Here is a 23,933-nt window from a genome sequence, read left to right on the forward strand (position 1 = left end):
GCGGACAGAGGCTACAGGGGTCCCTGCCGTCTCTCCGCCATGGACGAGGCTGACCGGCTGCTCCTGCGGCGGTACCGGGTGCGGCTGGTCAGTGAGCTGCAGGTTGCCTCGCTTTGGGACGCTCTGCTGAGCCGCGAGCTCTTCACTCCCGACATGATCGAGGACATTCAGGTACGGTCCCCAGCTTCCCGCGCAGCGCAGACTTCAGGTCACAGTTGGGGACTGCGAGGCCTCGCGGAGAGGGTTGCTGAAGCCACATCGTGACTTAATGGCCCGGCTCCCGCCCTCGCCTCCTCCCGTTGCGTCTCCCCCGGTCTGTGTCACACAGTACCCCTTCCCTTTGGGGAACCATCGTGAGGGAACCCCGTTTTCCCCTAGGGCGTCGAGCCTGCTAAATTTCCCAGAGGAACCAAACAACCCCCGAACACCTTTCTGAGGGTTTGCTAAAGCGATTACACGCCTTGCACGAGCAGAGTACACCTGTGAGCTGCTGCAGTGCTGGATGCCTGTCTAGAGGCATACCTGTTTTTTCCTCCTCTGGGGTGGAGGTTCTGGCTTCTTAGGTGGCTCAGTGGTAAAGAATCCACCTCCAAGGCAGGAGACATGGATTTGATCCCTGGGTGGGGAAGAGCCCCTAGAGAAGGAACCCACTCCAGTTTTCTTGCCTGGGAAATCACGTGGACAGAGGAGCCTGGTGGGCTGCAGTCCATGGGGTTCCCAAGGAGTTAGACATGACTGAGCTTCTGAGCATGCACGGAGGTGGAGGTTCAGAGCACCCACTAGGGAGGTCTGACTGCCTGGCATTGTACCCTCTTTGAGCCTCAGTTTCCCATGCTGTGAAATGGGAAAAACGTCATACTGCCGTGAGGGCTAAAAGAGAGAAGGGTTGTGAAACAGAAAAGCTTCAGGCACAGAATGAGGACACATCAGATGGTACCTGTCTTTGCCCTGTCCTCCTTGGCCAGCCCCTCATGTTTTATGTGTCTTTTAAGGGGTTTGGAGATGAGGGGCCTACTGCAGATAATGAAGAGAATAATAAAATCAAACATTTGAGGTTCTCTTTAAAAGCATTTATTTTTGGCTGTGCTGGGTCTTTGTTACTATGCACAGGCTCTCTCTAGTTGTGGCAAGTGGGCCTACTCTCTAGTTGCAGTGGCTTCTCATTTCAGTGGCTTCTCTTGTTGCAGCTCAAGGGCTCTAGACTGCTGGCTCCGTAGTTGCAGAGCATGGGTCCAGTTGCCCTGCAGCATGTGGGATCCTCCTGGACCAGGAATCAAACCCATGTCCCCAGCATTGGCAGGTGGATCCCCAACCACTGGACCACCAGGGAAGTCCCTGAGGTTCTCATTAAAAGCACTGTCATGTCTTTGTCACATTGGACCCTCATCACAGGCCTGTGAGGTCAGGAGGGAACAGGATGTATTTCTTACCAGGAGATACAGTGGGAATGTGTGGCTTCCTAGAGGCTCTTGCATAGTGCCCTGTAGGCTGCTTGCAGGCCAGTTTCTGCATCATCCAGGAACTTGGCCTGACCACTGAGGAAGTCTTTAATAGGACAAATATCATATGGGAAGTCACCAATGTATAATATTAAGAGAACTTTTATGAGCATCTGCTGTGTACTAAGGAGTGGAAATAATTTGAGGCCTTATGCTTGCTACCAGGAACATTCACAGGAGTGATAAACTTGAATGTCCTTGGAGGCACAATAGGTGGGCACTAGAATGGGTAGCCTCTGCCCTGCCCTCCGACTCCAGCTGAGTATGATCATATACAAGAATTCTGGCCCAGTGTTGCCAGATCTTTTATATTGAGAAAAGTGAAAGTGTTAGTCCCTCAGTCATGTCTGTCCCTTTGGAACCCCATGGACTGTAGCCCAGACTCCTCTGTCAATGGGATTCTCCAGGCAAGAATACTGGAGTGGGTTGCCATTTCAAGTGGGAAATTATTTTGTTTTTTTTGGCCACGCCCTGAGGCTTGCAGGATCTTAGTTCCCTGACCAGGGGTTGAACCCAGGCCCTTTCAGTGAAAGTGAGGAATGTTAACCACTGGATCACCAGGGAATTCCTGTTTCCTGATTTAACATGTTAGCAAATATAGCACAGGGAATTCTGCTCAATAATCTGTGATAACCCAAAGGGAAAACCAATTTGAAAAAGAATTGTTGTTCAGTTGCTAAGTTGTGTCTGACTCTTTGTGACCGCATGGACTACAGCACCCCAGGCTTCCCTGTCCTTCACTATATCCTGGAGTTTGTTCAAACTCATGTCCATTGAGTTAGTGATGCTATCCAACCTCTCATCCTCTGTCACTCCCTTCTCCTCCTGCCTTCAATCTTTCCCAGCATCAGGATCTTTTCCAATGAGCTGGCTCTTTGCATCAGGTGGTCACAGTATCGGAGTTTCAGCTTCAGCATCAGTCCTTCCAATGAATATTCATGGTTGATTTCCTTTAGGATTGACTGGTTTGATCTTACAGTCCAAGGGACTCTCAAGAGTCTTCTCCACCAACACAGTTTGAAAGCATCAATTCTTGGGCACTCAGCCTTCTTTGCGGTCCAATTCTCACATCCATACATGACTACTGGAAAAACCATAGCTTTGACTTTATAGACCTCTGCTTTTTAATGTGCTATCTAGATTTGTCATATTTTTTTTTTTCCCAAGGAGCAAGCATCTTTTAATCTCATGGCTGCAGTCACTGTCCATAGTGATTTTGGAGTCCAAGAAAATAAAATCTGCCATTGTTTCTATTTTTTCCCCATCTATTTGCCATGAAGTGATGGGACTGGATGCAATAATCTTAGTTTTTTGAATGTTGAGTTTTAAGCCAGCTTTTTCACTCTCCTCTTTCACCTTCATCAAGAGGCTCTTTAGTCCTCTTCACTTTCTGCCATTAGAGTGGTATTATCTACATATTTGAGTTTGTTGAAATTTCTCATGGCACTCTTGATTCCAGCTTGTGCTTTCCAGCCTGGCATTTCACATGATGTACTCTGCACACAATTTAAATAAGCAGGGTGGCCGTATAAATCTTGATGTATTCCTTTCCCAATTTTGAACCAGTTCCGTTGTATGTCTGGTTCTAACTGTTGCCTACAGGTTTCTCAGGAGGCAGGTAAGGTGGTCTGGTACATGAAAAAGGATAGATACTTGTATAACTGAATCACTTTGTTGTATACCTGAAACTAAGACATTATTATCAAATGTACTCCAATATAAAATTAAAAATAAATGTTAGTAACAAATTCAGAATTTTTAAAGAATGTGTTATGAACAATGAGCCACCATTTTACCACTCCTAGTATGGCAGAACCACGTGGATCTGGGCTGTCATCCTGGCTCTGTGACATATTACATATTAGCAAGTTGCAGCAACTTTCTTAAACTCAGTTTCCTTCATACTTAAGGTGGGGGTAATTGTAATTTAACCTCTTTACAAGGTTGTTGAGGAGGACTAAATGAAATGATGCATTTAACACGTGTCTGTGAGTGTTTGTAAACATTGAGAGAAATCAAAACCCCATAACTTACTTGTAGAAAAGTAGTCATGTAGCTAACTTTTGCTAATGAAAATTAATCATCTCAGTGATAGTACAAATATGTGCTATTCAAGGAGCTTCCCAGGTGGTGCCAGTGGTAAAGAAATGACCTGCCAGTGCAGGAGACATAAGAGACACAGGTTCAATCCCTGGGTCAAGAAGACCCCCTAGAGAAGGAAATGGCAACCCACTCCAGTATTCTTGCCTGAAAAATCTCATGGCAGGCTACAGTCCATAGGGTTGCAAAGAGCTGGACTTGACTGAGGCACGTGCTACTCAGTGGAGTGTCCATTAGTCACATGTGGCTATTTAAATGTAAATATAAGTAATTAAAATTGAACCCAGAAAAGGCAGTTTCTTAGTCACATGACCCAAGTGCTCAGTAGCTACATGTGGCTAATGGCTGCCATTTTGGACAGCTCAGATAAAGATTTCCATTGTCATGAAAAATTCTCTTGGATCACACTGCTGTAGGATATTTGCGAACAGGGTGGTATCTTATCCCTGTGGAACTTGCCCAGAGTTGGGCCTCAAAGGAGAACCAGCACCAGCATCTTCCTCCTGCTCCCTGTCTCCTTCTCTGATCTCACCATCCCGACACTTGTCAACCTCGACCACTCCTGTAACTTCACAGTCCACCCAATCTATGCCCAAGTCTTGTGGATTTCCCCTCCTTATTTCTTTTGTCTGTCCTCTGACTTTTCTCCATTCCAGCTGTAAGTCTTTGCCACCACCTAACTTGGCTGTGGCCACTCCCTGCCACTGTCCACTTTGCCCCCAGGATGAGTTTTTTAAAAGGCAGATCAGACACTGTAACTTCTTTCTTAAAGCTCTTACGTAGCTCTCACAGCTTTCTTGGCATGGCTGTGCAAAGATCTCTCTCCTGCCCAACTTAATCTCCCATTTCTCTGAATTCACTATTCCTTTCTTAGTATTCTGGGGGCTCAGGCAAGCTAGCCCCTCCTGGAGGCTTCCCTGATTTCTCAAGTCTGGGCTGAGTGCACCTGTACCCTTCCAGCCCCATGTGATTTTCCTTCTGGCATTTCTGTCTTTGCTGTGTCATTGTCTTGTCTTTTTTTTGCTTTCCCCATTATTTATCAGTTTTTGTTTTTGGCTGTACTGGGTCTCACAGGCTGAGACCTCTCCCTGCAGTTCACGGGCTTCTTGTTATGCATGGACTTTTTCTAGTTGTGGCAAGTGAGGGCTACTCTCCAGTTGCACTGCATGGGCTTCTCATTGCAGTGGCTTCTCTTGTGGTGGAGCACAGGCTCTAGGGCATGTGGGCTTCAGTAACTGTGGCATGCAAACTCAGTTGCCCCGTGGCATGTGGGATCTTAGTTCCTGGACCAGGGATTGAACCTGTGTCCCCTGCATTGGCAGGCAGACTCCTAACCACTGGACAACCAGGGAAACTCCTGTTTACATCCTCCACTAGAAGTCACTCCATGAAGACAGACTGTTCTCTCCTGCATTTTCAGCACTTGGCCCATTCTGGGCACACAGTAGACATCCCCGACATAGAGATTGAATAGATAAATGAAGACTGGCAGGTGGCCTGTGCTCAGAGTAACCTCAGGCTCAATTTTTGCCCATGTGCCTGATTGTTTAGACTTAGGTAGATGGGAATTGGGGGGTCAGAGTGAGAATCAAAGCAAAGTGTGTGGATAATAGTGACATGTCTTTCTTTCCAAACAGAGGGCAGGTTCAGGATCTCGGCGCGATCAGGCCAGGCAGCTGATCCTAGATCTAGAGACTCGAGGGAGTCAGGCCCTTCCTTTGTTCATCTCCTGCTTGGAGGACACAGGCCAGGACACTCTGGCTTCATTATTGAAGACCAGCAGACAAGCAGCAAAACAGGATGTGGAGGCCATCAGACCCCTGGATCTCAAGCCGGTGGTGCTCGGACCAGAGGGCCTCAAACCAGAGGAGCTGAGAGTGATGAAGCAGGACCCATCAAAGCCGAGCCGAGGAAAACTCGCTCCAGTGGTGCTGGGGCCGGAGGCGCTCTGGCCAGCCAAGCTCAGGCCTGAGGTTCTTAGACCAGAGGTACCCAGGCCAGTGGACACTGGTTCTAGAGGATTCACTGATGTCTGTGAGTACCAAGAGAGGGTGGTGGGTGGGTGTACCAAGTGGTCATTGACAAGTGACCAGTGGTACAGCTGGGTAGTGTGAGCTTCAAAACTTAATTTTGATGTTGTCTTTCTGAGTACTCATGGGGGATGGGTGGAATATTCCGGTAGGGGTTCAGGAGAGCCCCTCCTCTGAAAAGCATGTGTTGAAGTCTGGTTTTCATGTCATGGGCTTTGATCAGTGTTTCCAGATCGATCTAGTGTTTGTGATTTGCCTTTGGGTCCAGGTGAGTTGAGTGGAATAGCACAGGCTTGGGGGCAGGAAGGAGGCGTCTATTAGAGTCTGTCTCAAGTAGGTGCTGTACATACCCTTACCTCTTCTCCTCACAACAACCCTGCGAGGCGGAGCATCATTAGACCCATTCTTGTTGATGAGGAACCCAAGACCCAGGGAGGTGAAGTAATTGCCTATGGTCACAAAGCTACATCCAGTAAAATACATAAATCCAAAGGCTGCAGCTGGATGGTTTTTACCAATTGGGCTTCCCTGGTGGCTCAGCCGTAAAAAATCCGCCTGCCACTGCAGGAGGCGTGGATTTGATCCCTGGGCAACCCACTCCAGTGTTCTTGCCTGGGAGACACCATGGATGGAGAAGCCTGGCGGGTTGCAGTCCATGAGACTGCAAAAAGCTGGACATGACTTGGCGACCAAACAGCAACACACAGATAACCACGCTCCAGATTATTACCATATAGAGCATTCTGGTGTCCTTTAAGACTCTCTTGTACTTCTTTCCAGTCTATTCCCATTCTTCCCCCTTCCAAAGGAATCACTATTTTGATCTCTATTGCCACAGATCCCTTTTGCTTGTCCTTGAACTTCAGTGCAAATGAAATCCTATGTACTCTTTGAGTCTGGCTTCTCTTGCAATCATTATATTTGTGAAATTCACTCATGCTGTTGTGTGTATCAGAAGTTAATTCTGTTTCATTGCGAGGTAGTTCTTATTCTGAATTGTCCACGGTTTATTTACCCATTCTCTTGTTGATGCACATGTGATTTTTTTCTTAGGGCTTTGTTTCCATGGCAGCATGTGGAGACCTAGCACTTTCTGTTTCATGGTTGCCCAGTTAGCCATTGCCATGGTATGGATGCTGATAATAATATTACTAGTAATGGTTAACTTTACTGAGTGTGGCATGTGGGATCTTTAGTTGCATCACGTGGGATCAAGTTCCCCAACCAGGGATCGAACCTAGGCCCCTTGCTTTGGGAGCTTGGAGTCTCAGCCACTGGATGACCGGGGAAGTGCTCTGTGTGTGATTTGTGTTGCCTAGGCCCAGCACTAGGACATCTACCCTTCCTTCCCTTGGGCAGCAGAGGGGGTGTGTTTCCCGCCTTCTGTCTCTGCTGGAGCCCTGGGCATGTGCTCAGTGATGCTCAGGCTATGACTGAGTCTTTTGCAGACACACTTGCCCATATGTGCTTCTTGTCCCCTTGGAAGCTGTCATTTTGGGAGAAATGGGTTTCATGCATGTTATATCTGACTACTCTATCCTCCGTGTGGGACTAGAACCCCTCCCTGCCTTTGTTAGTGCAGTGACTGCTGCCTACAGCCTTCCTTACCTCTTTTCTTTCTTTTTTAAAAAATTACTTATTTGGCTGTGCTGGGTCTTGCTGCACTCGGGCTTTCTCTAGTTGCAGCAAGTGAGGCCTGCTCTTCTCATTGCAGTGACTTCTCTTGTTGCGGAGCATGGGCCCTAGGGTTTGAGGTTCAGTAGTTTTGGCACATGGGCTTAGTTGCCCCGAGGCATGTGGGATCTTCCTGGAATGAACTCATGTCAACCACTGGACCACTAGGGAACTCCCTCCCCACCTCTTTCTTTTGGTACCTTTCTCAGTTTACTCCCTCTACATGTCGCTGTGGCCTATGGACCTCTCAAGAGCAACCATTTTGCTTTGTAGATTTTTTTTTTTAGGTAAAAATTGCAAAACATTTTTCCATCTTCATTGAGATATAATTGATGTATAGCACATTGTGTAAGTTTAAGGTGATGATTCGTACTTGGATGTATTATGGAAAAATGACCACACTAAGGCTAGTTAGCACATCTATCAGCTCACATAACTAACACTTTTTTTTTGTATATGTGGTGAGAACATTTACGATTTACTTGCTCAGCAGCTTTCAGGTGTGAAAGTGAAAGTCGCTGAGTCGTGTCCAACTCTTTGTGACCCCATTGACCATATAGTCCATGGAATTTTCCAGGCCAGAATACCAGAGTGGGTAGCCATTCCCTTCTTCAGGGATATTCCCAACCCAGGGACTGAACCCAGGTCTCCTGCATTGTAGGTGGATTCTTTACCATCTGAGCCACCTGGGAAGCCCTAATACTTGAAAAAAAAAATAGTAATACTATATGATCCAGCAGTTCCACTTCTGGGTATATATATTGTCTTTCTATGTTTTCTTATAGCTCACTTAGCTTCCTTAACAACAATTTTGAATTCTTTATTGGGCAAATCATAGATTCCATTGTGTGTTTTTGGTGGTACTTGTTTCCTTAGTTTTTCATATTCCTCAAAGTCTTGTGTTGCTGTCTTTGAAGAAGGAGCAATTTCCTCTAGTCTTTATTCTTCAATGTGTCCTATGTAATTAGAATTTTGCACCATCGGCATACTACAACTTCTCTGCTAGACTCTTGGACTTCCACAAAGGCATTCTTATTTGTGGGTAATTGTCAAAAATCAGTGTTCTATTGGAGAATGAAGGTGGTAGAAAACTCTTATTCTGCCGTTTTGATGGTGTTACTCTCTCACTTTGTGGATCATTACTGCCAGTTCAGGAAATAAACACATTCTTCAGCATTGGTTGCTGCTGTTGTTCAGTCACTAAGTCGTGTCCGACTCTTTGTGACCCCATGGACTGCAGCGCACCAGGCTCCCCTGTCCTTCACTATCTCCCCAAGTTTGCTCAGGTTCATATCCACTGAGTCAGTATCTAATTTCATCCTCTTCTGCCTCCTCTCCTTTTGCCCTCAATCTTTCCCAGCATCAGGGTCTTTTCCAATGAGTCGGCTCTTTGCATCAGGTGGCCAGAGTATTGGAGCTTCTGCTTCAACATCAGTCCTTCCAATGAATATTCAGAGTTGATTTCCTTTAGGATTGACTGGTTTGATCTCCTTGCAGTCCAAGGGACTCTCAAGAGTCTTCTCCAACACCACAATTCAAAAGCATCAGTTCTTCAGTCCTCAGCCTGCTTTATGGTCCAATTCTCATGTCTGGATACGTAGTAGATAATGGTATTTTTGGGAGTGCAGTGGAATTTTGGAAATGAGCAGTTGTTTAAGAATTAAATCTGTGGTCTAATAGGAGTCTTCAGGATAGGTAAAACCGTTTTTAATTTAAAAGATGGAATGTGAATGCATTTATGGCATGATTTTTAAACTGGCAAAAGAATAGCTCCTAACAAGGTCCAGGCCCTCTCTGAGTGATGAATGGCACTATGGTTGGATCATGAGTATAGTCTCTGGCATGACTGGGTTATGGTCAATGTCTATTTATTTAAAAAAGAAAAAGTCCCATAACCTTGTAGGCTGGTGGTCAGTTGACTTCTTGCTAATTGAAATGAAAACTCTTTTGATACAGAAAGAAAAATCACACCTTTATCATTTATTCGTTCTTCAGGTACTTGGTGTGTGCTGGAATTCCATGGACTGTATAGACCATGGGGCTGCAAAAAGTTGGACACGACCGAGCGACTTTCACTTTACTGTGTGCTGGGCTCCATGGATCCCACAGAGAGGGAACAGACCTGGAGCTTCCCTATGTCTCTCTGCTCTAGAATTTCACATAAATGGAACCACACCATATGCACTCTGCTGGCTGTTTAAAAACTCGGAATGGTGTTTTGCAGTTATCTGTGGTGTTGCACGTATCTCCTTCCTTTTTAAGCTCTGTCGTGTCCCTTTGTATAGTTGTCTCACAATTGGCTTACGCATCCACTTGCTGCTGGATGTTTGGGTTGTTTCTAGTTCAGGGAGTGTGAATAAGGCTTTAATGATCATTCATGGCCAAGTTGTTTGGTGCCCACTGTGCTCGTTTCTCTTGGCTCTGTACTTGGGAGTAGAGTTGCTGGTCAGACAGTAGGTGTGTGTTCAACCTTATTGGAAACTTCTTTTTTTTTTTTAATGTCTTTAAAAAAATTATTTATTTATTTTTGGCTGTGCTGGGTCTTCGTTGCTGTGCGTGGCCTTTCTCTAGTTGAGGCGAGCAGGCGCTACTCTTCCTTGCAGTGCATGGGCTTCTCATTGCAGTGGCTTCTCTTGTTGCGGAGCACAGGCTCTAATTGCACGGTCTTCAGTCATTGTGGTGCATCCCAGGGATCAAACCTGTGTCCCCTGCATTGGCAGGTGGATTCTTATCCACTGTACCACCAGGGAAACCCTTGGAAACTTCTAAATAGTTCCCCAAGGTGGCTGTGCCACTTGACTTCACCAGCAGCCCCCGGGAGTTCCTGAGCTCCTGCTCCTCTGCGTTTCTGTGGGAGGTGTCCTCACAGGGTCCCTGTCCCTTCTCTGTTGGATCCTGACATTCACGTCTTCCCTCTTTCTCTCTCCAGGTCCTCAGCACAGAGCCAAGGGAAATGCCGATCTGGTGAGTCTTCATGTCATTTGGGGCCGATTGTGTTGGCTTTCGGCTCTTCTGCTCTCTGCTTCCCAGGTCCTTCCTGCAGCTGTGTCAGGAGCCCCAGGAGCTCAGCCCAGCTCAGTCCTGGGTCCCCTACAGCGCCCTGCCCCTGGTACAGCTCTCCTGAAGCAGACTGTCTAACCCTGCTCTTTCCTCACCTGTGAAGTTGGGTTAGCTCTAAGGAGGGGTCAGTATGAGAATCGGCTGTGGCACCTACCCTGGACCAAGCCACTGCCTGTCTCAGTCTCAGTATTTATTGTGTGACTCCCCTGTGTCAGCCTGGACTTCGCACTAGGACACCTGGGAACCAATCACTCAAGTTTCTAGCACTCGTGGAGCCATCAGCCTAGCGGAGACTAGTCACACAAAGAAATATATAAGTGTAAATATTGTAGAGTGCCATAAACAACAGCAGCAAAAAAACCCAGGCTGTTGTGAGAGAGAATTACTAGAGAAACACTGAACCTTGAGAGGAAGTGGCCTCAGACTCTCCAAGGGTGCCTTGGGCAGGAGTCTGCCAGCAGAGCTGATCACGCGATTGTCAGTACTCTCCAGGCCTGGGCGACCTGTTGGTCCTTTGGGGGCCAGTGTCTAGGGGAGCTGGATTTCTCAGCTAGCGGTTCCATCCTGAGTACTCTGAGGGGAGCTAATCTTCTGTCCCAGGTTTAGCTGATCGTCCGTCACACAGCTATGTGTGTGGTGTGGATGCCAGACACCCGCTTCAGAGTGAGGCAGACTGCGGGCTCTGTCCCGTCTCTCCAGACTGTCCTCCCATGGGTGAGACGCAGGGGGTTGCCTTCTCTCCCGAGGAGTGCAGCGAGACCCTGGTTTACGCTGCTCCCTCTGCTTGGGCAGGCCTACGTCCTGAATGCAGACCCCTGCGGCCACTGCCTAATCATCAACAACGTGAACTTCTGCCTCGAGTCGGGGCTCAGGGCCCGCACGGGCTCCAACATCGACTGTGAGAGGATGCAGCGACGCTTCCACCGGCTGCAGTTTGCGGTGGAGGTGAAATGTGACCTGACTGCCAAGGTATGGGCCCTGTGCACGGACAGAAACGGGGGCTCATGGGGTAGTGTCCTAAAGAGGGCCCCTGAAAGCCAGCGCCTCCCCAAGACGAGCCCTTCAGTCTGGAGGACCGCAAGAGGCAGTATGGCTCAGTGGTTATCAGCGAGAGCTCCAGACTCAGAGACTCGGGTTGAGGACTGACTCCCCCGCTCCCCGTGTGACTCCTGAGCCTGAGCTTCTCTGTCTATAAAGTGAGAACTGTGCTCACCTCCTAGGGTTGCGTTAGGTAAGTGTTAGTCGCTCAGTCATGTCTGACTCTTTGTGACTCCATGGACTGTAGCCCACCAGGCTCCTCTGCTCATGGAATTCTCCAGGCAAGAATACTGAAGTGGGTTGCCATTTCCTCCTGCAGAGTCTTCTCGACCCAGAGATTGAATCCAGGTGTCCTGTATTGCAGGGAGATTGTTTACCATCTGAGCCACCAGGGACATTGTAGGAGTAGATAAAGAGTGTCTAGCCCAGCATCTCTTCCCCTATCTTCTCTTGTGATCACTGTGACTGTCCTAACTTCACTGCTGGCCCTGGGAGCAGGGGACTGGCCCAGGATGAGGGCCTGATCTGTCAGTGGTCAGGCTCACCCACGGCCCTCTCTTGTAGCAAATGGTCCAGGCTTTGATGCAGCTGGCGCGGCGGGACCACAGCGCTCTGGACTGCTGCGTGGTGGTCATCCTGTCTCACGGCTGTCAGGTAGGTGGCCTCACCTTCTCTAGCAGGTGCCAGGAAGGCTGCCCTGAGAGGCCCTGCAGGAGCCTCGTCCCTTCCTATATCCAAGACACCCTGGCCTTTGTGGGAAGAGCCACAGGGCCCTGTCCACCCCCTGCTGTTTTCTCAGAAGCCATTTGGCCCTCTGAGGAGTTGGGTGCTCCTCCTGCCTGGGTGGGAGGGCTGTGACCCTGGGAAAAACCATCTGGGAGAGGCAGGAAGAGGTAAGCTGGATTTTGTTCCGAGCAGGGCACAGCTTACGAGAGCTCCCAGCTCCTGTCTTGGTCCTGCTGGATGTTGTTCCGGGCCCTTTGCTGCTGGCTGTGAGTTGGGACGCTGGGACCCACTCTGGCCTTGACCGCTAATGTGCTGGGTCATGGTGGCCAAGGCTCTCCCCCTTTCTGGGCCTCAGTTTCCTCATCTTTTGAGTTGAGGGGCTGGACAGAGCAGAGGTAACAACCCCAGTGGATTGTACAGTGTTTTCAAAACTGGCAACTGTAGCACGGAAGTCACGATTTTCAGCTTGTCCTGAAAAACCACAAGGGTCTGACCCATCAGGCCCTTATCCTCAAAGAGCAAAATGCTGGGCTGGGGCCACCGCTTTGGTCCTTTCATTCACAGCGTGGCCCCTGGACGGCAGCATGGGCATCGCCTGGCAGCTCAGGAGAATTTAGGTTCTCATTCAGAGCCTGTGCCTTGACAAGACTCCTGTAAACACAAAGTTTAAGAGGAATTGCTTTAGAGTAGTCATTCTTAATGTAGCTTAACAGAGGTACCCGAAGGGCCAGATTTCTGGTCCCCACTACCCAGGTTTGATTTGGGAAATCTGGGTGGGAATTTGCATGTCTTGTAAGTTTCCAGGTGATGCTGATGCTGCTGGTCCAGGGACCACACTTTGAGAACAACCAATCTAGAGGAAGCTGGCCAGTGTTCTTGAGTTAGGCTATCTGGTGCTTATAGGCATGTGAGCTTGAGACCCTTGGAATTGAGGCTGCCCAGGACCAACCTGCTGTGTTTCACTCAGCCTTGCGCCCCCGGTGGAACCTTCTAAATGCTTGGTCCCCACAAAGCCTCTGCACAAACAGGCCATTGGATTCCTACCGTAACTTCTTGGGTTTGTCACCAGAGTTCTTGGTCTTCTAGGCCAGCCACCTGCAGTTCCCAGGGGCTGTTTATGGCACAGATGGATGTCCTGTGTCCGTCGAGAGAATTGTGAACACTTTCAATGGTACTGGCTGCCCCAGCTTGGGAGGGAAGCCCAAGCTCTTCTTCATCCAGGCCTGTGGTGGAGGTAAGCAGTCCTCAGTGTCGCTGCCAATGAGGCTAGTGGGAAAGTAGAGGTCGATCCAGGCATCCAGGGGGTCCCAAACATGCTCACTGCTGTCCGAAAGTGGCACCTCCATCTAGCTGGAGTAGCCTGAACTCTGTCTAACTTTTAGAGGTTTGCATCTCATGATGCTGTAGCATCAGGGGATCATTCAACTGTGGCCACTTGAACCTCAGACTTGGCGAAAACAACGCAGAGGAAAGAGGAAACTTCTTTCATTTTCCTTGCCTCCTGTCATTCTCCTGACCTCCATTAACCCGCCTCCCTGCCACTGTTACAGAGAAAGGGAGGCCACTGCCGGATTAACTGTTGGAATTCTTAAAGGCTTAGGTATTAGGGAGTCAGTAATTTTTAAGGATTATTTAGATTGTTTGTAGCTTTGCTATATGTCCTGATTTTAAACCTGAGCCCCACTTCACTGTTACCTGGTTTTCTTGTAAAATAAAAGGGAAGAGAGAAGAACATTGTGTGTCCTGGATTATGGGACATGAGGGTATCTCCAGGTGAACTGGCCCTGACCTCTTTGCCTCCCCCGCCTGGCATGCTGTGCCCACCCCAGCACTGCTCAAGCTTCCTAGGATGTCAGGCTCTGGCTTACTCCTCAGCCTTCCTATGTGCCACCCCTCTGCCTTATCTCCTGGCCAACTCTTAATCATCCATCCTTCTGGTTACAATTTATTGTCACTGCTTTCAGGAAGTCTTCCCTGAATATCCCCTTCCTTGCACAGAGTCAGGGTTCACTGGCCCTTGTTCTCCTGTAGCCCCTCTTCTTCCCTTGCCTTAGCACTTTCTCCTAGTATTGAGACGGCCTCATCCCTTGGTCAGCCCTCTGAGGGCAGGGTAGTCCCACCTGCCCTACAGCTGGGCCCCTGCCTGACACAACGCCCGTAGTATGCGTGCATCTTTTGTGCATTCTAATTGTTTGACTTTGAAATAAAACCATATAAAAATATCTGTGAGCAAAATTTGAAGTAATGTAGACTTCCACCAATAAAAACTAAACCAAACAATTAACTGAGAACAGGAGAACTCCTGAGCTGGAAAGCAGTAATTAAGGTGCCACCTTTGAAATTCGGAGAAGGCGATGGCACCCCACTCCAGTACTCTTGCCTGGAAGATCCCATGGATGGAGGAGCCTGGTAGGCTGCAGTCCATGGGGTCGCGAAGAGTCGGACACGACTGAGCAACTTCACTTTCACTTTTCACTTTCATGCATTGGAGAAGGAAATGGCAACCCACTCCAGTGTTCTTGCCTGGAGAATCCCAGGGACGGGGGAGCCTGGTGGGCTGCCATCTATGGGGTCGCACAGAGTCGGACACGACTGAAGCGACTTACCACGCATGGCATTTGAAATTCCGGTCCCTGCTTCGCCCCCTTGTGTTTTAATGCCGTGGGATCATGTGTTTAACGCTGTGGCCACGTGAGGGCGCCACCATCAGCTGAGACCAGAAATACCCAAAGGCTGCGGATCTCTGCCAGCCTCTGGTGAGGTGTCCTGTTGTTACATGTCTCTGAACTGGTCTGCCCTGGCTTTTGGTGACTCGTGCTGCTATTTTAAGATTCACTGTTGTTGCAATTTAAAACAATTTAAAAATCTTCTAAATGTCATCTGCCCCTTCATTAAGAGAGAGCGTGGGCACCAAGGTGGAAGAACGCACCTCAGAGTCAGTAGCTCTGGTGTGAAATGTCAGTGAGTGAGCCGTGTGGTGACCTTGGCCAGAGCAGAGGGGCCTGAGGTTTGGGCATGACCCCCCCAGAACTTTGGAGGTCACGCTGAGAGGCCAGAAAGGAGGAATCATGGACGACAGTGGTTGTGGATTTTATGTCCTGAGGGAATGGCTCCTCGTCCCACTGTGTTTATGCTCATGGGAAGTCAGGCTTCCTTGCAGGGGTTTTGAGTCAGTGAGGCTCCTTAAGAAGAAAGCAGTGCCTTACCTGCATGACCCGTAGGTGAGGTCTTCCCCTCACATTTGTAGGGGGATGACGCGTGAGTCGAGGCACAGCTGATATCCCCTGTCTGGCCCCCTTCTTCCTCTGTCCCCCATCCTCCCCTCCCAGAGCCCATCGTCTCTGCTCCATTTTCAGAGGCAGCCCCTCTGCCCGCCCTGTTGCCTTCAGCCCTTCCTGTGGCATCCCCCTCACTGAAGTGCCCCTCCCCCACTGCACCCTGCTGCCCCGAGCGGACCCACAGCCCCACGCTCCCGTCCCAGGTGCCCTTCCCTGTTCCATTTCAAGTCATTCCTGGAACCCAGGCTGGATTCCAGAATCTTGGTCAAGAAGACAACTGGAAGCAGTGACCTGGGATTGCAGTCCAGTTTTCACAGATCTAAGAAACCCCCCGTGCAGGCTTGGGGGGCCCCCATGGGAAGCAGCAGGGTAGCTGAGAGCCAGAAGAATGTAGGCTGGAGTCCTGGTCCCCTGCATATTAGCCGTGAGATCACAGATTACCACGTTTCTGAGCTTCAGGTGAGAGGTCAGTCGACATGGGGGTTATTATTGTGGGGTTTCCAGAGCCATCTGGCCTATCTCTGTCCCATGAACCATGACCTCCCTCGTTCCTTGCTATTACCCACCATGGATCCAGCCACACAAACCCTCCCACTCTCCTGCCCTGGGACTTGCCTGATAGGTGCCGTTTCTCCCCGCAGGACTGTTCTCCCTTCTTGCAAGGGAGACTGGGTCACAGCCGCCTGCTCCAGAAGCCTCTGGGCCCCTCCACCCTCTGCCTGTCTTTACTGAAGCTCTTTTTAGGTGCCTTCTTTCTCTCGTTTTGGTGGTGTAGCTTGTGGGATCTTAGTTCCTCCATCAGGGATCGAACCCTTGCCCCTGCAATACAAGTGTGGTAACTCAACCACTGGACCTCCAGGGAACTCCCTGATGTGACTTGAGTTTTTATTTTTTCATTTTTGCCTGTACTGGGTCTTTGTAGCTGCACACAGGCTTTCTCCAGTTGCAGTGAGTGGGGGACCACTCCCTAGTTGTGGTGCATGGGCTTCTGATTGAGGTGGCCTCTCTTGTTGCACAGCTGGGCTCTAGGGTGTCTGGACTTCAGTAGTTAAGTTATCCCGGATTCCAGAGCACAGGCTCGATAGTTGTGGTGCACGGGCTCAGTTGCATGTGGGATCTTCCCAGACTGGGGATTGAACCTGTGTCTCCTGCATTGGCAAACTGATTCTTTACCACTGAGCCAGCAGGGAAGCCTGTGACTTGATCTTTAATGACATAAAATAAAATTTGCCATTTTAACTGTTTAAAATTGTTCAATTCAGTGGTTGTCAGTACAGTCATGATGTTGTGGGAATACCATCACCATCTAATTCTAGAACATTTCATTTTCCTCCCAGAGAAACTGCATACCCGATAGCAGTCACTCCATTCCCCCTCCTAACAACAACTAATCTGCTTTCTTCTCTCTGGATTTGCCTCTTCTGGATACTTCATATAAACAGGATATCATGTGGCCTTTGATATTTGGCGAAAGTTTACTCTGGAGGCCCATCCACATTGTATTATGATGCAGTATTTCATCCCTTTTTAAGCTTGAGTAATATTCTATTGGATGTTTATACCTCCATTCATCTGTCCCTGGACACATGAGTGGTTTCTACCTTTTGCATGCTGTGAATAATATGATGAACGTTGCTACATAAGTTCTTGTTTGAACACCTGTTTCCAGTTCTTTGACGTGTATGCCTTCTAACTGGTTTCTTTTGCTGTTTTTAAAATGTCTGCATTCTTGCTCCCCCCCGCCCCCACTTTATTGAATGAACATGTAAAAATTTTGTTTTAGTAAAAGTGGAGCTCCTGTTGAGGCTTCCTGCTCATGTTGGCCCTGCACTAGGCCCTTGGCTCCAGAGGGGATCAGGCCTCTCAGGGCTGGTGGCTCGGAGAAGTGGGAGCCCTGGTCTGGGTGTCTCACTGACAACTTGTGTCTGTTTCCGCTTCCTGCAGAGCAGAAAGACCACGGGTTTGAGGTGGAGTCCACTTCCCCTGAAGATAAGACCCCCAGTAGCAACCCTGAGACGGATGCTACCCCATTCCAGGAAGGCCCACGTTCAATTGACGAGCCAGATGCCGTGTCTAGTTTGCCCACGCCCAGCGACATCTTGGTGTCCTACTCCACCTTCCCAGGTGAGCGGATCCGGAGACCTCGTCCTTCTAGCTGGCAAGTCCCCTCATCTGCCCTGGAAGCAGCAGCGCTGTGAAGGAAAGACCTGGGTGTGAGTCTTGGTTCTGCCGCTTTGTTGCCTCTGTGACCCTGAGTAAGTTACTTCGCCTCTCTGAGCTTCAGCTCAGGGCGAGGCAGTCAAGGTGTCTAGAACGCACAATGGAAGGAGGCAAGCACCCTTGTTTCGGTGTGCCTTAGTCTCCTCACCCTTGTCCTGGCCCTGCCTCAGTCTTCTCATCTTTAAAATGGGAATATTAACTGTACCTTGGGATCATCATGGTGATTTTAACAAGGTGGCTGGCCCACTGCTGAGCCCAGTGTCTGGCACACAGCAGGTGTGACAAATGTTTGTTTCCTTCTTTCTTATCCCTTGGAAGACTCATTTGACCTCTCCAAGACTGGATTGCCTTGTTGGGAAAACAAGAACCCTAACCAAAGTCACAGGGTGGTGGCGAGGATGAAATAAGATCACGCAGAGCCCAGAGATGCAGGCTCTGGGGGGCTATGGACATTAGTGAAGGTCTGGGGGTGGGCCCACCTGCGTGGGGAGGGTGGCTCCCCAGCGAAGCTCAGCCTTTCTCTTTCTGCAGGCTTTGTCTCCTGGAGGGATACCAAGAGCGGCTCCTGGTACATCGAGACCCTGGACAGCATTTTTGAGCAGTGGGCTCACTGTGAGGACCTTCAGACCCTCCTCCTCAGGGTGAGGCTGCTGGAGGGCCAGTGTGTCCTCCCCAGGGTGGGGGTGAGCAGGGCCCCAAGCCCAAGCCAGAGATTTCTTCTGCAAGCCAAAGGCTTGCCCTGAGGGTTGATGCTTTTGCTTCTGTAAATGCACGACGTTACTGCCTGTAGTGGGGCTTCCCTGGTGGCTCAGTGGTAAAGAATATGCCTGCCAGTAGGAGATGCGGATTTGATCCCTGGATCAGGAACATCTCCTGGAGGAGGGCATGGCACACCACTCCAGTATTCTTGCCTGGAGAATCCCATGGACAGAGAAGCCTGGCAAGCTGCAGTCCATGGGCTTGAGAAGAGTTAGACACGACTAAGTGACTAAAACAACGAACAGCAACGCTGCCTGCAGTGACATTTGCTCATTATGCCAAAGACAGCCTTCTCTGGCCTCTGAGGTGCCAGGCTGACACCTCTCACACTCCCCACTGATGGAGCCAGTCCTCACTGCCAGCATGGGATGGCCCAGTACCCGAGCACAGCCCCTGATGGCAGGTTGCAGGCCTGTACCCGCAGCCCCTCTGTGTAGTCTTTACTCTTGACCCTCAAGAATCAGGAATCCCTTTAGTATCTCCCGACTTGGGATGCCCCAGTGAGAATAGCCAAGCACGGCTGGACAATGCCCCACTCAGAGTGGCTGCTCCTCCAAGGGGCTCAGAACATGTGGGGGGGTCCCCTCGTGCTCTGCTCAGGTTTTTTGTGCCACGAGAAGGGGCTGTGAGGGCTCCGACTACTCCTTTCTCCTGGGGAGTCTCTGGCTCAGCTTTGCTGAGCAGAGGAGAGGAGAAAAGCAGGTGCAGGGCCATCCCTGGCAGGACTCCAGAGGTGCCATGAGCCATGGCCGTGGAGGAGAAAGTCTCACAGGCAGTTGGGGGCCCATCAGGGTTAAGTAATGTGCTCAACTCCTGGGCCTGGTCTCTTCTCTCAACTTTTCTTCATGTAGACCTTTTAATCTGACTTGAATTTTGTGAATTTTGAATTTTCTTTTTAGAAAACTTTTATTGGAGTATAGTTGTGTACAATGTTGTGTTATTCATAATTTTAGGTGAACAGCAAAGTGAATCAGTTACACATACATTTATCCACTCTTTTTAGATTCTTTTCCCACATAGGCCATCACAGACTATTAAGTAGAGTCCCCTGTGCTATACAGTAGGCTCTTATTGGTTATTATTTTATAGTAGTGCATATATGGGCTTCCCTGGTGGCTCAGACGGTAAAGCATCTGCCTGCAATGCGGGAGACCCAGGTTCAGTCCCTGGATCAGGAAGATCCTCTGGAGAACGAAATGGCAACCCACTCCAGTACTCTTGCCTGGAAAATTTCCATGGACTGAGGAGCCTTGTAGGCTACTGTCCACAGGGTCACAAAGAGTCGGGCACGACTGAGCAACTTCACTTCACTTATGGTATTTGTCTTTGTTTGACTTCACTCAGTATGACTATCTCTAAGTCTATCCATATTGCTGCAAATGGCATTATTTTGTTATTTTTATGGTGAATTTTGACTTCTCTAAACTTATAGTTGAGATGCTTGTTCCCTTATCTCCACCCCCTGCCCAGCACACGCATACACATACACACACTCAAGAAGGCTGCAGCCAGAGTTATTTTTTGTTTTATTTTATTTTTTTAAAGACTTTTTTGATGTGGACCATATTTAAAGTATTTATTGAATTTGTTACAACATTGCTTCTGTTTTCTGCTTTGGTTTTTTGGCCACAAGCCATGTGGGATCCTAGCTCCCTGACCAGGGATCGAACCTGCATCCCCTGCAGTGGAAGGCGAAGTCTTAACTCCTGGACCACCAGGGAAGTCCCTAGAGTTGTTTTTAAAGTTCTGACTTGGTGCGCATTCCCCACAGCCCCGCTTTGGAATTCTTCCTTCAGTGGAGAGAGCTCACAGGCCTCCCTGTGGTTGTGTTTTCACAGGTCGCTAATGCTGTTTCAGTGAAAGGAATTTACAAACAGATCCCGGGCTGTTTTAATTTCCTCCGGAAAAAACTTTTCTTTAAAACATACTGAGATCAGGACCTCTCACCCTGCCTTACCGTTCACCCTGAAACCTTCCTGCTCCAGCTCTGGCTGTGGCTAAGGCCTGGACTTTCCTACAACTGTGGCCGATATCCATCGGAGGATTCTGTAGCCTGTAGAGGGTCTGCTCTTTCCCCACAGGTGGCAGACAGTCCTAGTAGCTTCCAAGTTGGAGCCAGATGACCAGCGATGGAGGAGGAGGAGCAGAATGCCGTGGACATCGTGGGGCTTTTTGCCCGTGACCCATTCATGGCTAGTGGCTGGGGCCTGTGACCCCTGTGTTTTCTCTACATCAGGGCTTCTCAGCTTCGGCACAGCTGACACTGGGGCCAGAGAATCCTTTGTTGTGGGGCCATCCTGTGCACTGTGGGATGTTGAGCAGCCTGGCCTCCACCCACCTCTCTTGAGTCTTGACAACCAAACGTGTCTTCAGACATTGCCAAATCTTCCTCATAGACCCCTACTGGAGAACCACTGATCTTTAGGAAATTTTGGCTACAAACAAACCAGCATCTCTCTTAGATCAGTTTAGGGCTACCAGAATCTGAAGAGCTAGAATCTATAAATCCTAAATGAAATTTTAAAAATTATCAAGTTTTTTTATATTGCAGTGTTCTTTAAAAAAATAAAAAGGTGAATATGGACTCTCTTTCACCCATTTCCCCCTTATTTTGCTCTAACTTTTTATTGTTTCTTATATAAAGGAGACTGTGGCTTTTTGGGAAATATTTGGGAAATATTTCCCTAGCTCTTATTTCTTTTGAACCCCCTACCCCATCCCAAGAAGTGACTGGGGTGGGAGCCGTGTGTTAGGGGAAGTTAAGTCACTTGTCCACGGAACACAATTAACCAGTGGAGAGACACGGCCAGACTTGGGCCTTCTTGAGTCCAGCCTGTGTCTTCCTGGCTTCAGGACCCTTGTACCCCCCGATCCCCCACCCACTTGCTGAGCCTGTAAATTCAGCTTAAAGACCCCGAGCCTGTTTCTTGCTTTCAGGGCCCTAGACATGAGTAGGGTTTGCTAATAAGACTCTCACCAAGATGTGATTCAAGTAGTTGTCACTTTATTGTTACTTTTCTCCTGTGAGCTTTCCAAGTCTGAAACAGTCCCAGGGACTTCTGGTGGTTAGTTATTTTCAATCACCTGCAGGACACACAAGAAAATAATCAGATTAACTCAACAGAGCAGAGCCTTGTGTGCAGACTCTCAGCTTTCTCCCTCCCCACTCTGCACTGCCTGTGTGAATCAGGCAGCCGGAGTTGAAGCAGCTCTCCCCAGGAGCTCTAATGGTGCTTGGGAGAAAAGATGTCATCACAGCTTTAAATGGATTTCCTGTAAAAAAGGAATCTTAGCCAGCAGTTCAGTTTGGGCTTCAGGGCGGAGGTGGAGTAGGGCTGGGAACTCATGGGCATGTTTGTAGATGTGATTTGTTTCTCAAAAGATTTGAGAGACCCGAAATTGTTAACAATTGCTGCTGTTTGCCAGGCACTGTTAGGCAGTATGGAAGGGGCTGTAACCCGTTTTCAGAAGCTATTTGGCATGTATTAAACATTCTAATGTGCCAGCTCCATGATCCTTTGATGCTGCAGGATCTGTGTAGCGTAGAGACTGACCAGTGCAAGGATGTATGTCCAAGGATGTTCATTGCAGCCATGTGAGAGGGGAAAATAGGAAAAGAGATGAAAGCTTCATTCATTATATTCATACTATGGAATCTTACTTAGAATGAATAGATATATATGGGCTCACATGTATAGTGCGATACTGTGTTAAGTGAAAAAACCAAGTTGCAGAACAGTATGAGAAGTAAAATCCTATTTTTGGTTAGAAGACAGCATGTTTATATGTACATATATAAATGTTTTATAGATGAACCTAAGTAAATCAAGAAGACCACACACCAAATGTTGTGTGGATGGGGGGATTGCAGGTGTCATATAAGTGAGGGTGTCTACTTTTTGACTTGATACACTCCTATATTCTTTTCATATTTTTTACCAAGAGTATGTATTACCTTCTGAAATAAAAATAAAGCTGGTGAATACTGATGATTCATTTGGTATCTGTTGAAAGGATGAACGCCCCCGGCCACCTGTCTCCTGTCAACTTTGCAGCTCCTGACCTTGTTTGTCACCTGTCTGGATTTGGAACTCCGGGCTGCATACGGTGTGCCCCCCGGGCTGGGACCACCGCAAGGTCCCACTGGCCCCTCTGCAGTTGCCGGGGTGGCCTCCCCCAGAGGACAGCTGGCAGCTTGGCTCTGCTGCTCCTGGAATCTGTCATGGGCACAAGTGCCTACCCTGACTGCTGTCCCGGGAACGCAGGACCCCTGCCCAGCTGCCTCGCAAGCCTTGTTGATCCCCTCTGACATCAGGCTTTCAGCTGAGGCCTGCTCTGTTATGCGTGTGTCTGTGGCTGGGAACAGCTGATATTGGGACCAGAAGACAGGACAATTGCTCCCAGTAAGGTGCTGCCAGGGCCAGCTGCCTGGTGACTCACACAGCAGCTGGGGCTGGAGAGCATCCTCAGATTTGGCTGGAAAACACCCTACTTATCCTCCCATCTAATCCATCGTGGGCCAGGCTCCTTTGAAATGCTGGTGGCGCCTCCAAAGTCGGACTCGGGTTTTCCTCTGCCAGGACGAGATCATAGCTTTTCCCCAGTTGACTGAAAAAAATCTTGTAAATTAATGGCCACTCTCGTCTTGATTTTACATTTTCTCTAACAAACTTTTGAGGAACCTCTGGTGCCTATAACCACTTGTTGGCAAAAGATACGCCAACAGACAGACAAATGAGCAAGGAGCAGCAAGTATTAATGGGAAACCTCGGAGACGGCCACCTGCTTGTTTTGACACTGCCCATTGGACAGTGCTGTCCTCCTCCTGGGACCGCATGCTCACGGCTGTGGTGTCATATTTGATTTTATAATGGAGTGTTGGTTTGGTTTAATTAAACAGCTCTCTGTAAATTCAACTTAAAATAATGAAATCAGATGCCAACTTTCCCGTCTTTGAGAGCTCTGACCCTACAACTCCCACTTGTTCTGGCTCCTAAAAGAGTGAGTGAGTCTTGATCTAGAAGTCCCATTTTACAGAAGAGCAAACTGAGGTGGTGGCAATGCTGTGCCCCCCGCCAATGCAAGGGGACATGGGTTCGATCCCTGGTCCAGGAAGATTCACATGCCGAGAGGCAACTACACCCATGTGCCGCATCTACGGAAGCCCATGCTCTGCAACAAGAGAACCACTGCAATGAGAAACCCTCACATCACAACGGGAGAGTAGCCCCAGCTCACTGAAACTAGAGGAAGCCTGCGCACAGCAAGGAAGACCAGCGCAAACAAGAAAGGAAAAAAGTAAAAGTGCCCCCAATCAGCACCCCAATCAGCACAGTGTCCTCCTCTTCCCCGCCTCTCCCAAACATCCATCATCAGGCACGACACCTTAATCCCTCCCCCAGGTACCCCCCAGGCCTGCCCTTCTTGTGACATCTCTCCATGCTTTGGCTGTTTCCACCTACCATTGATTATATCCATGGCTGCTCCCAAGATTGGTGCTTGTTTTTTTTTTTTAATACAATTTTTTTCTGGTTTCCATTATAAATGAA

General features: G+C 48.9%; 2 protein-coding genes across 4 annotated transcripts in view; one reads left to right on the plus strand and one right to left on the minus strand.

Annotated features, from left to right (window-relative positions):
• CASP9 (caspase 9) lies at window positions 1–22,367 on the plus strand. 3 transcript variants are annotated; one of them, XR_008714970.1, is made up of 9 exons: window positions 1–171; window positions 5,237–5,633; window positions 10,233–10,267; window positions 11,156–11,332; window positions 11,966–12,055; window positions 13,214–13,361; window positions 17,350–17,618; window positions 18,157–18,266; window positions 20,223–20,241. XR_008714970.1 is itself a non-coding variant. In XM_055582623.1 (9 exons), the coding sequence occupies exons 1-9, from the start codon at window positions 40–42 to the stop codon at window positions 20,313–20,315; spliced, it is 1,362 nt and encodes a 453-aa protein (XP_055438598.1). In that variant the 5' UTR covers window positions 1–39; the 3' UTR covers window positions 20,316–22,367. The 3 variants fall into 3 exon arrangements, 2 of the variants coding, with proteins under 2 accessions (XP_055438598.1, XP_055438599.1); XM_055582623.1 differs by having other exon boundaries at window positions 17,350–17,529; window positions 20,223–22,367; XM_055582624.1 differs by lacking the exon at window positions 20,223–20,241 and adding an exon at window positions 20,466–22,367 and having other exon boundaries at window positions 17,350–17,529.
• The window catches only part of LOC129653193 (chymotrypsin-like elastase family member 2A), a 16,292-nt gene continuing 13,728 nt past the window's right edge, over window positions 21,370–23,933 (minus strand). The window contains exon 8 of the mRNA XM_055582626.1: window positions 21,370–21,468. Within this exon, the coding sequence (XP_055438601.1) occupies window positions 21,451–21,468 (18 nt within the window). The 3' untranslated portion in view covers window positions 21,370–21,450. The remainder of the gene's footprint in view (window positions 21,469–23,933) is intronic.

Source organism: Bubalus kerabau, chromosome 5, assembly GCF_029407905.1.
Source record: "Bubalus kerabau isolate K-KA32 ecotype Philippines breed swamp buffalo chromosome 5, PCC_UOA_SB_1v2, whole genome shotgun sequence".
Classification (NCBI taxonomy): Eukaryota; Metazoa; Chordata; class Mammalia; order Artiodactyla; family Bovidae; genus Bubalus; species Bubalus kerabau.

Excerpts from the sequence above, each read along its gene's own strand:
- CASP9 (XM_055582623.1), top strand. The coding sequence starts at position 40 with ATGGACGAGGCTGACCGGCTGCTCCTGCGGCGGTACCGGGTGCGGCTG. Across the intron at positions 5,634-10,232 it reads TAGAGGATTCACTGATGTCT|GTCCTCAGCACAGAGCCAAG; the intron begins GTGAGTACCAAG and ends TTCTCTCTCCAG. Across the intron at positions 11,333-11,965 it reads AATGTGACCTGACTGCCAAG|CAAATGGTCCAGGCTTTGAT; the intron begins GTATGGGCCCTG and ends CCTCTCTTGTAG.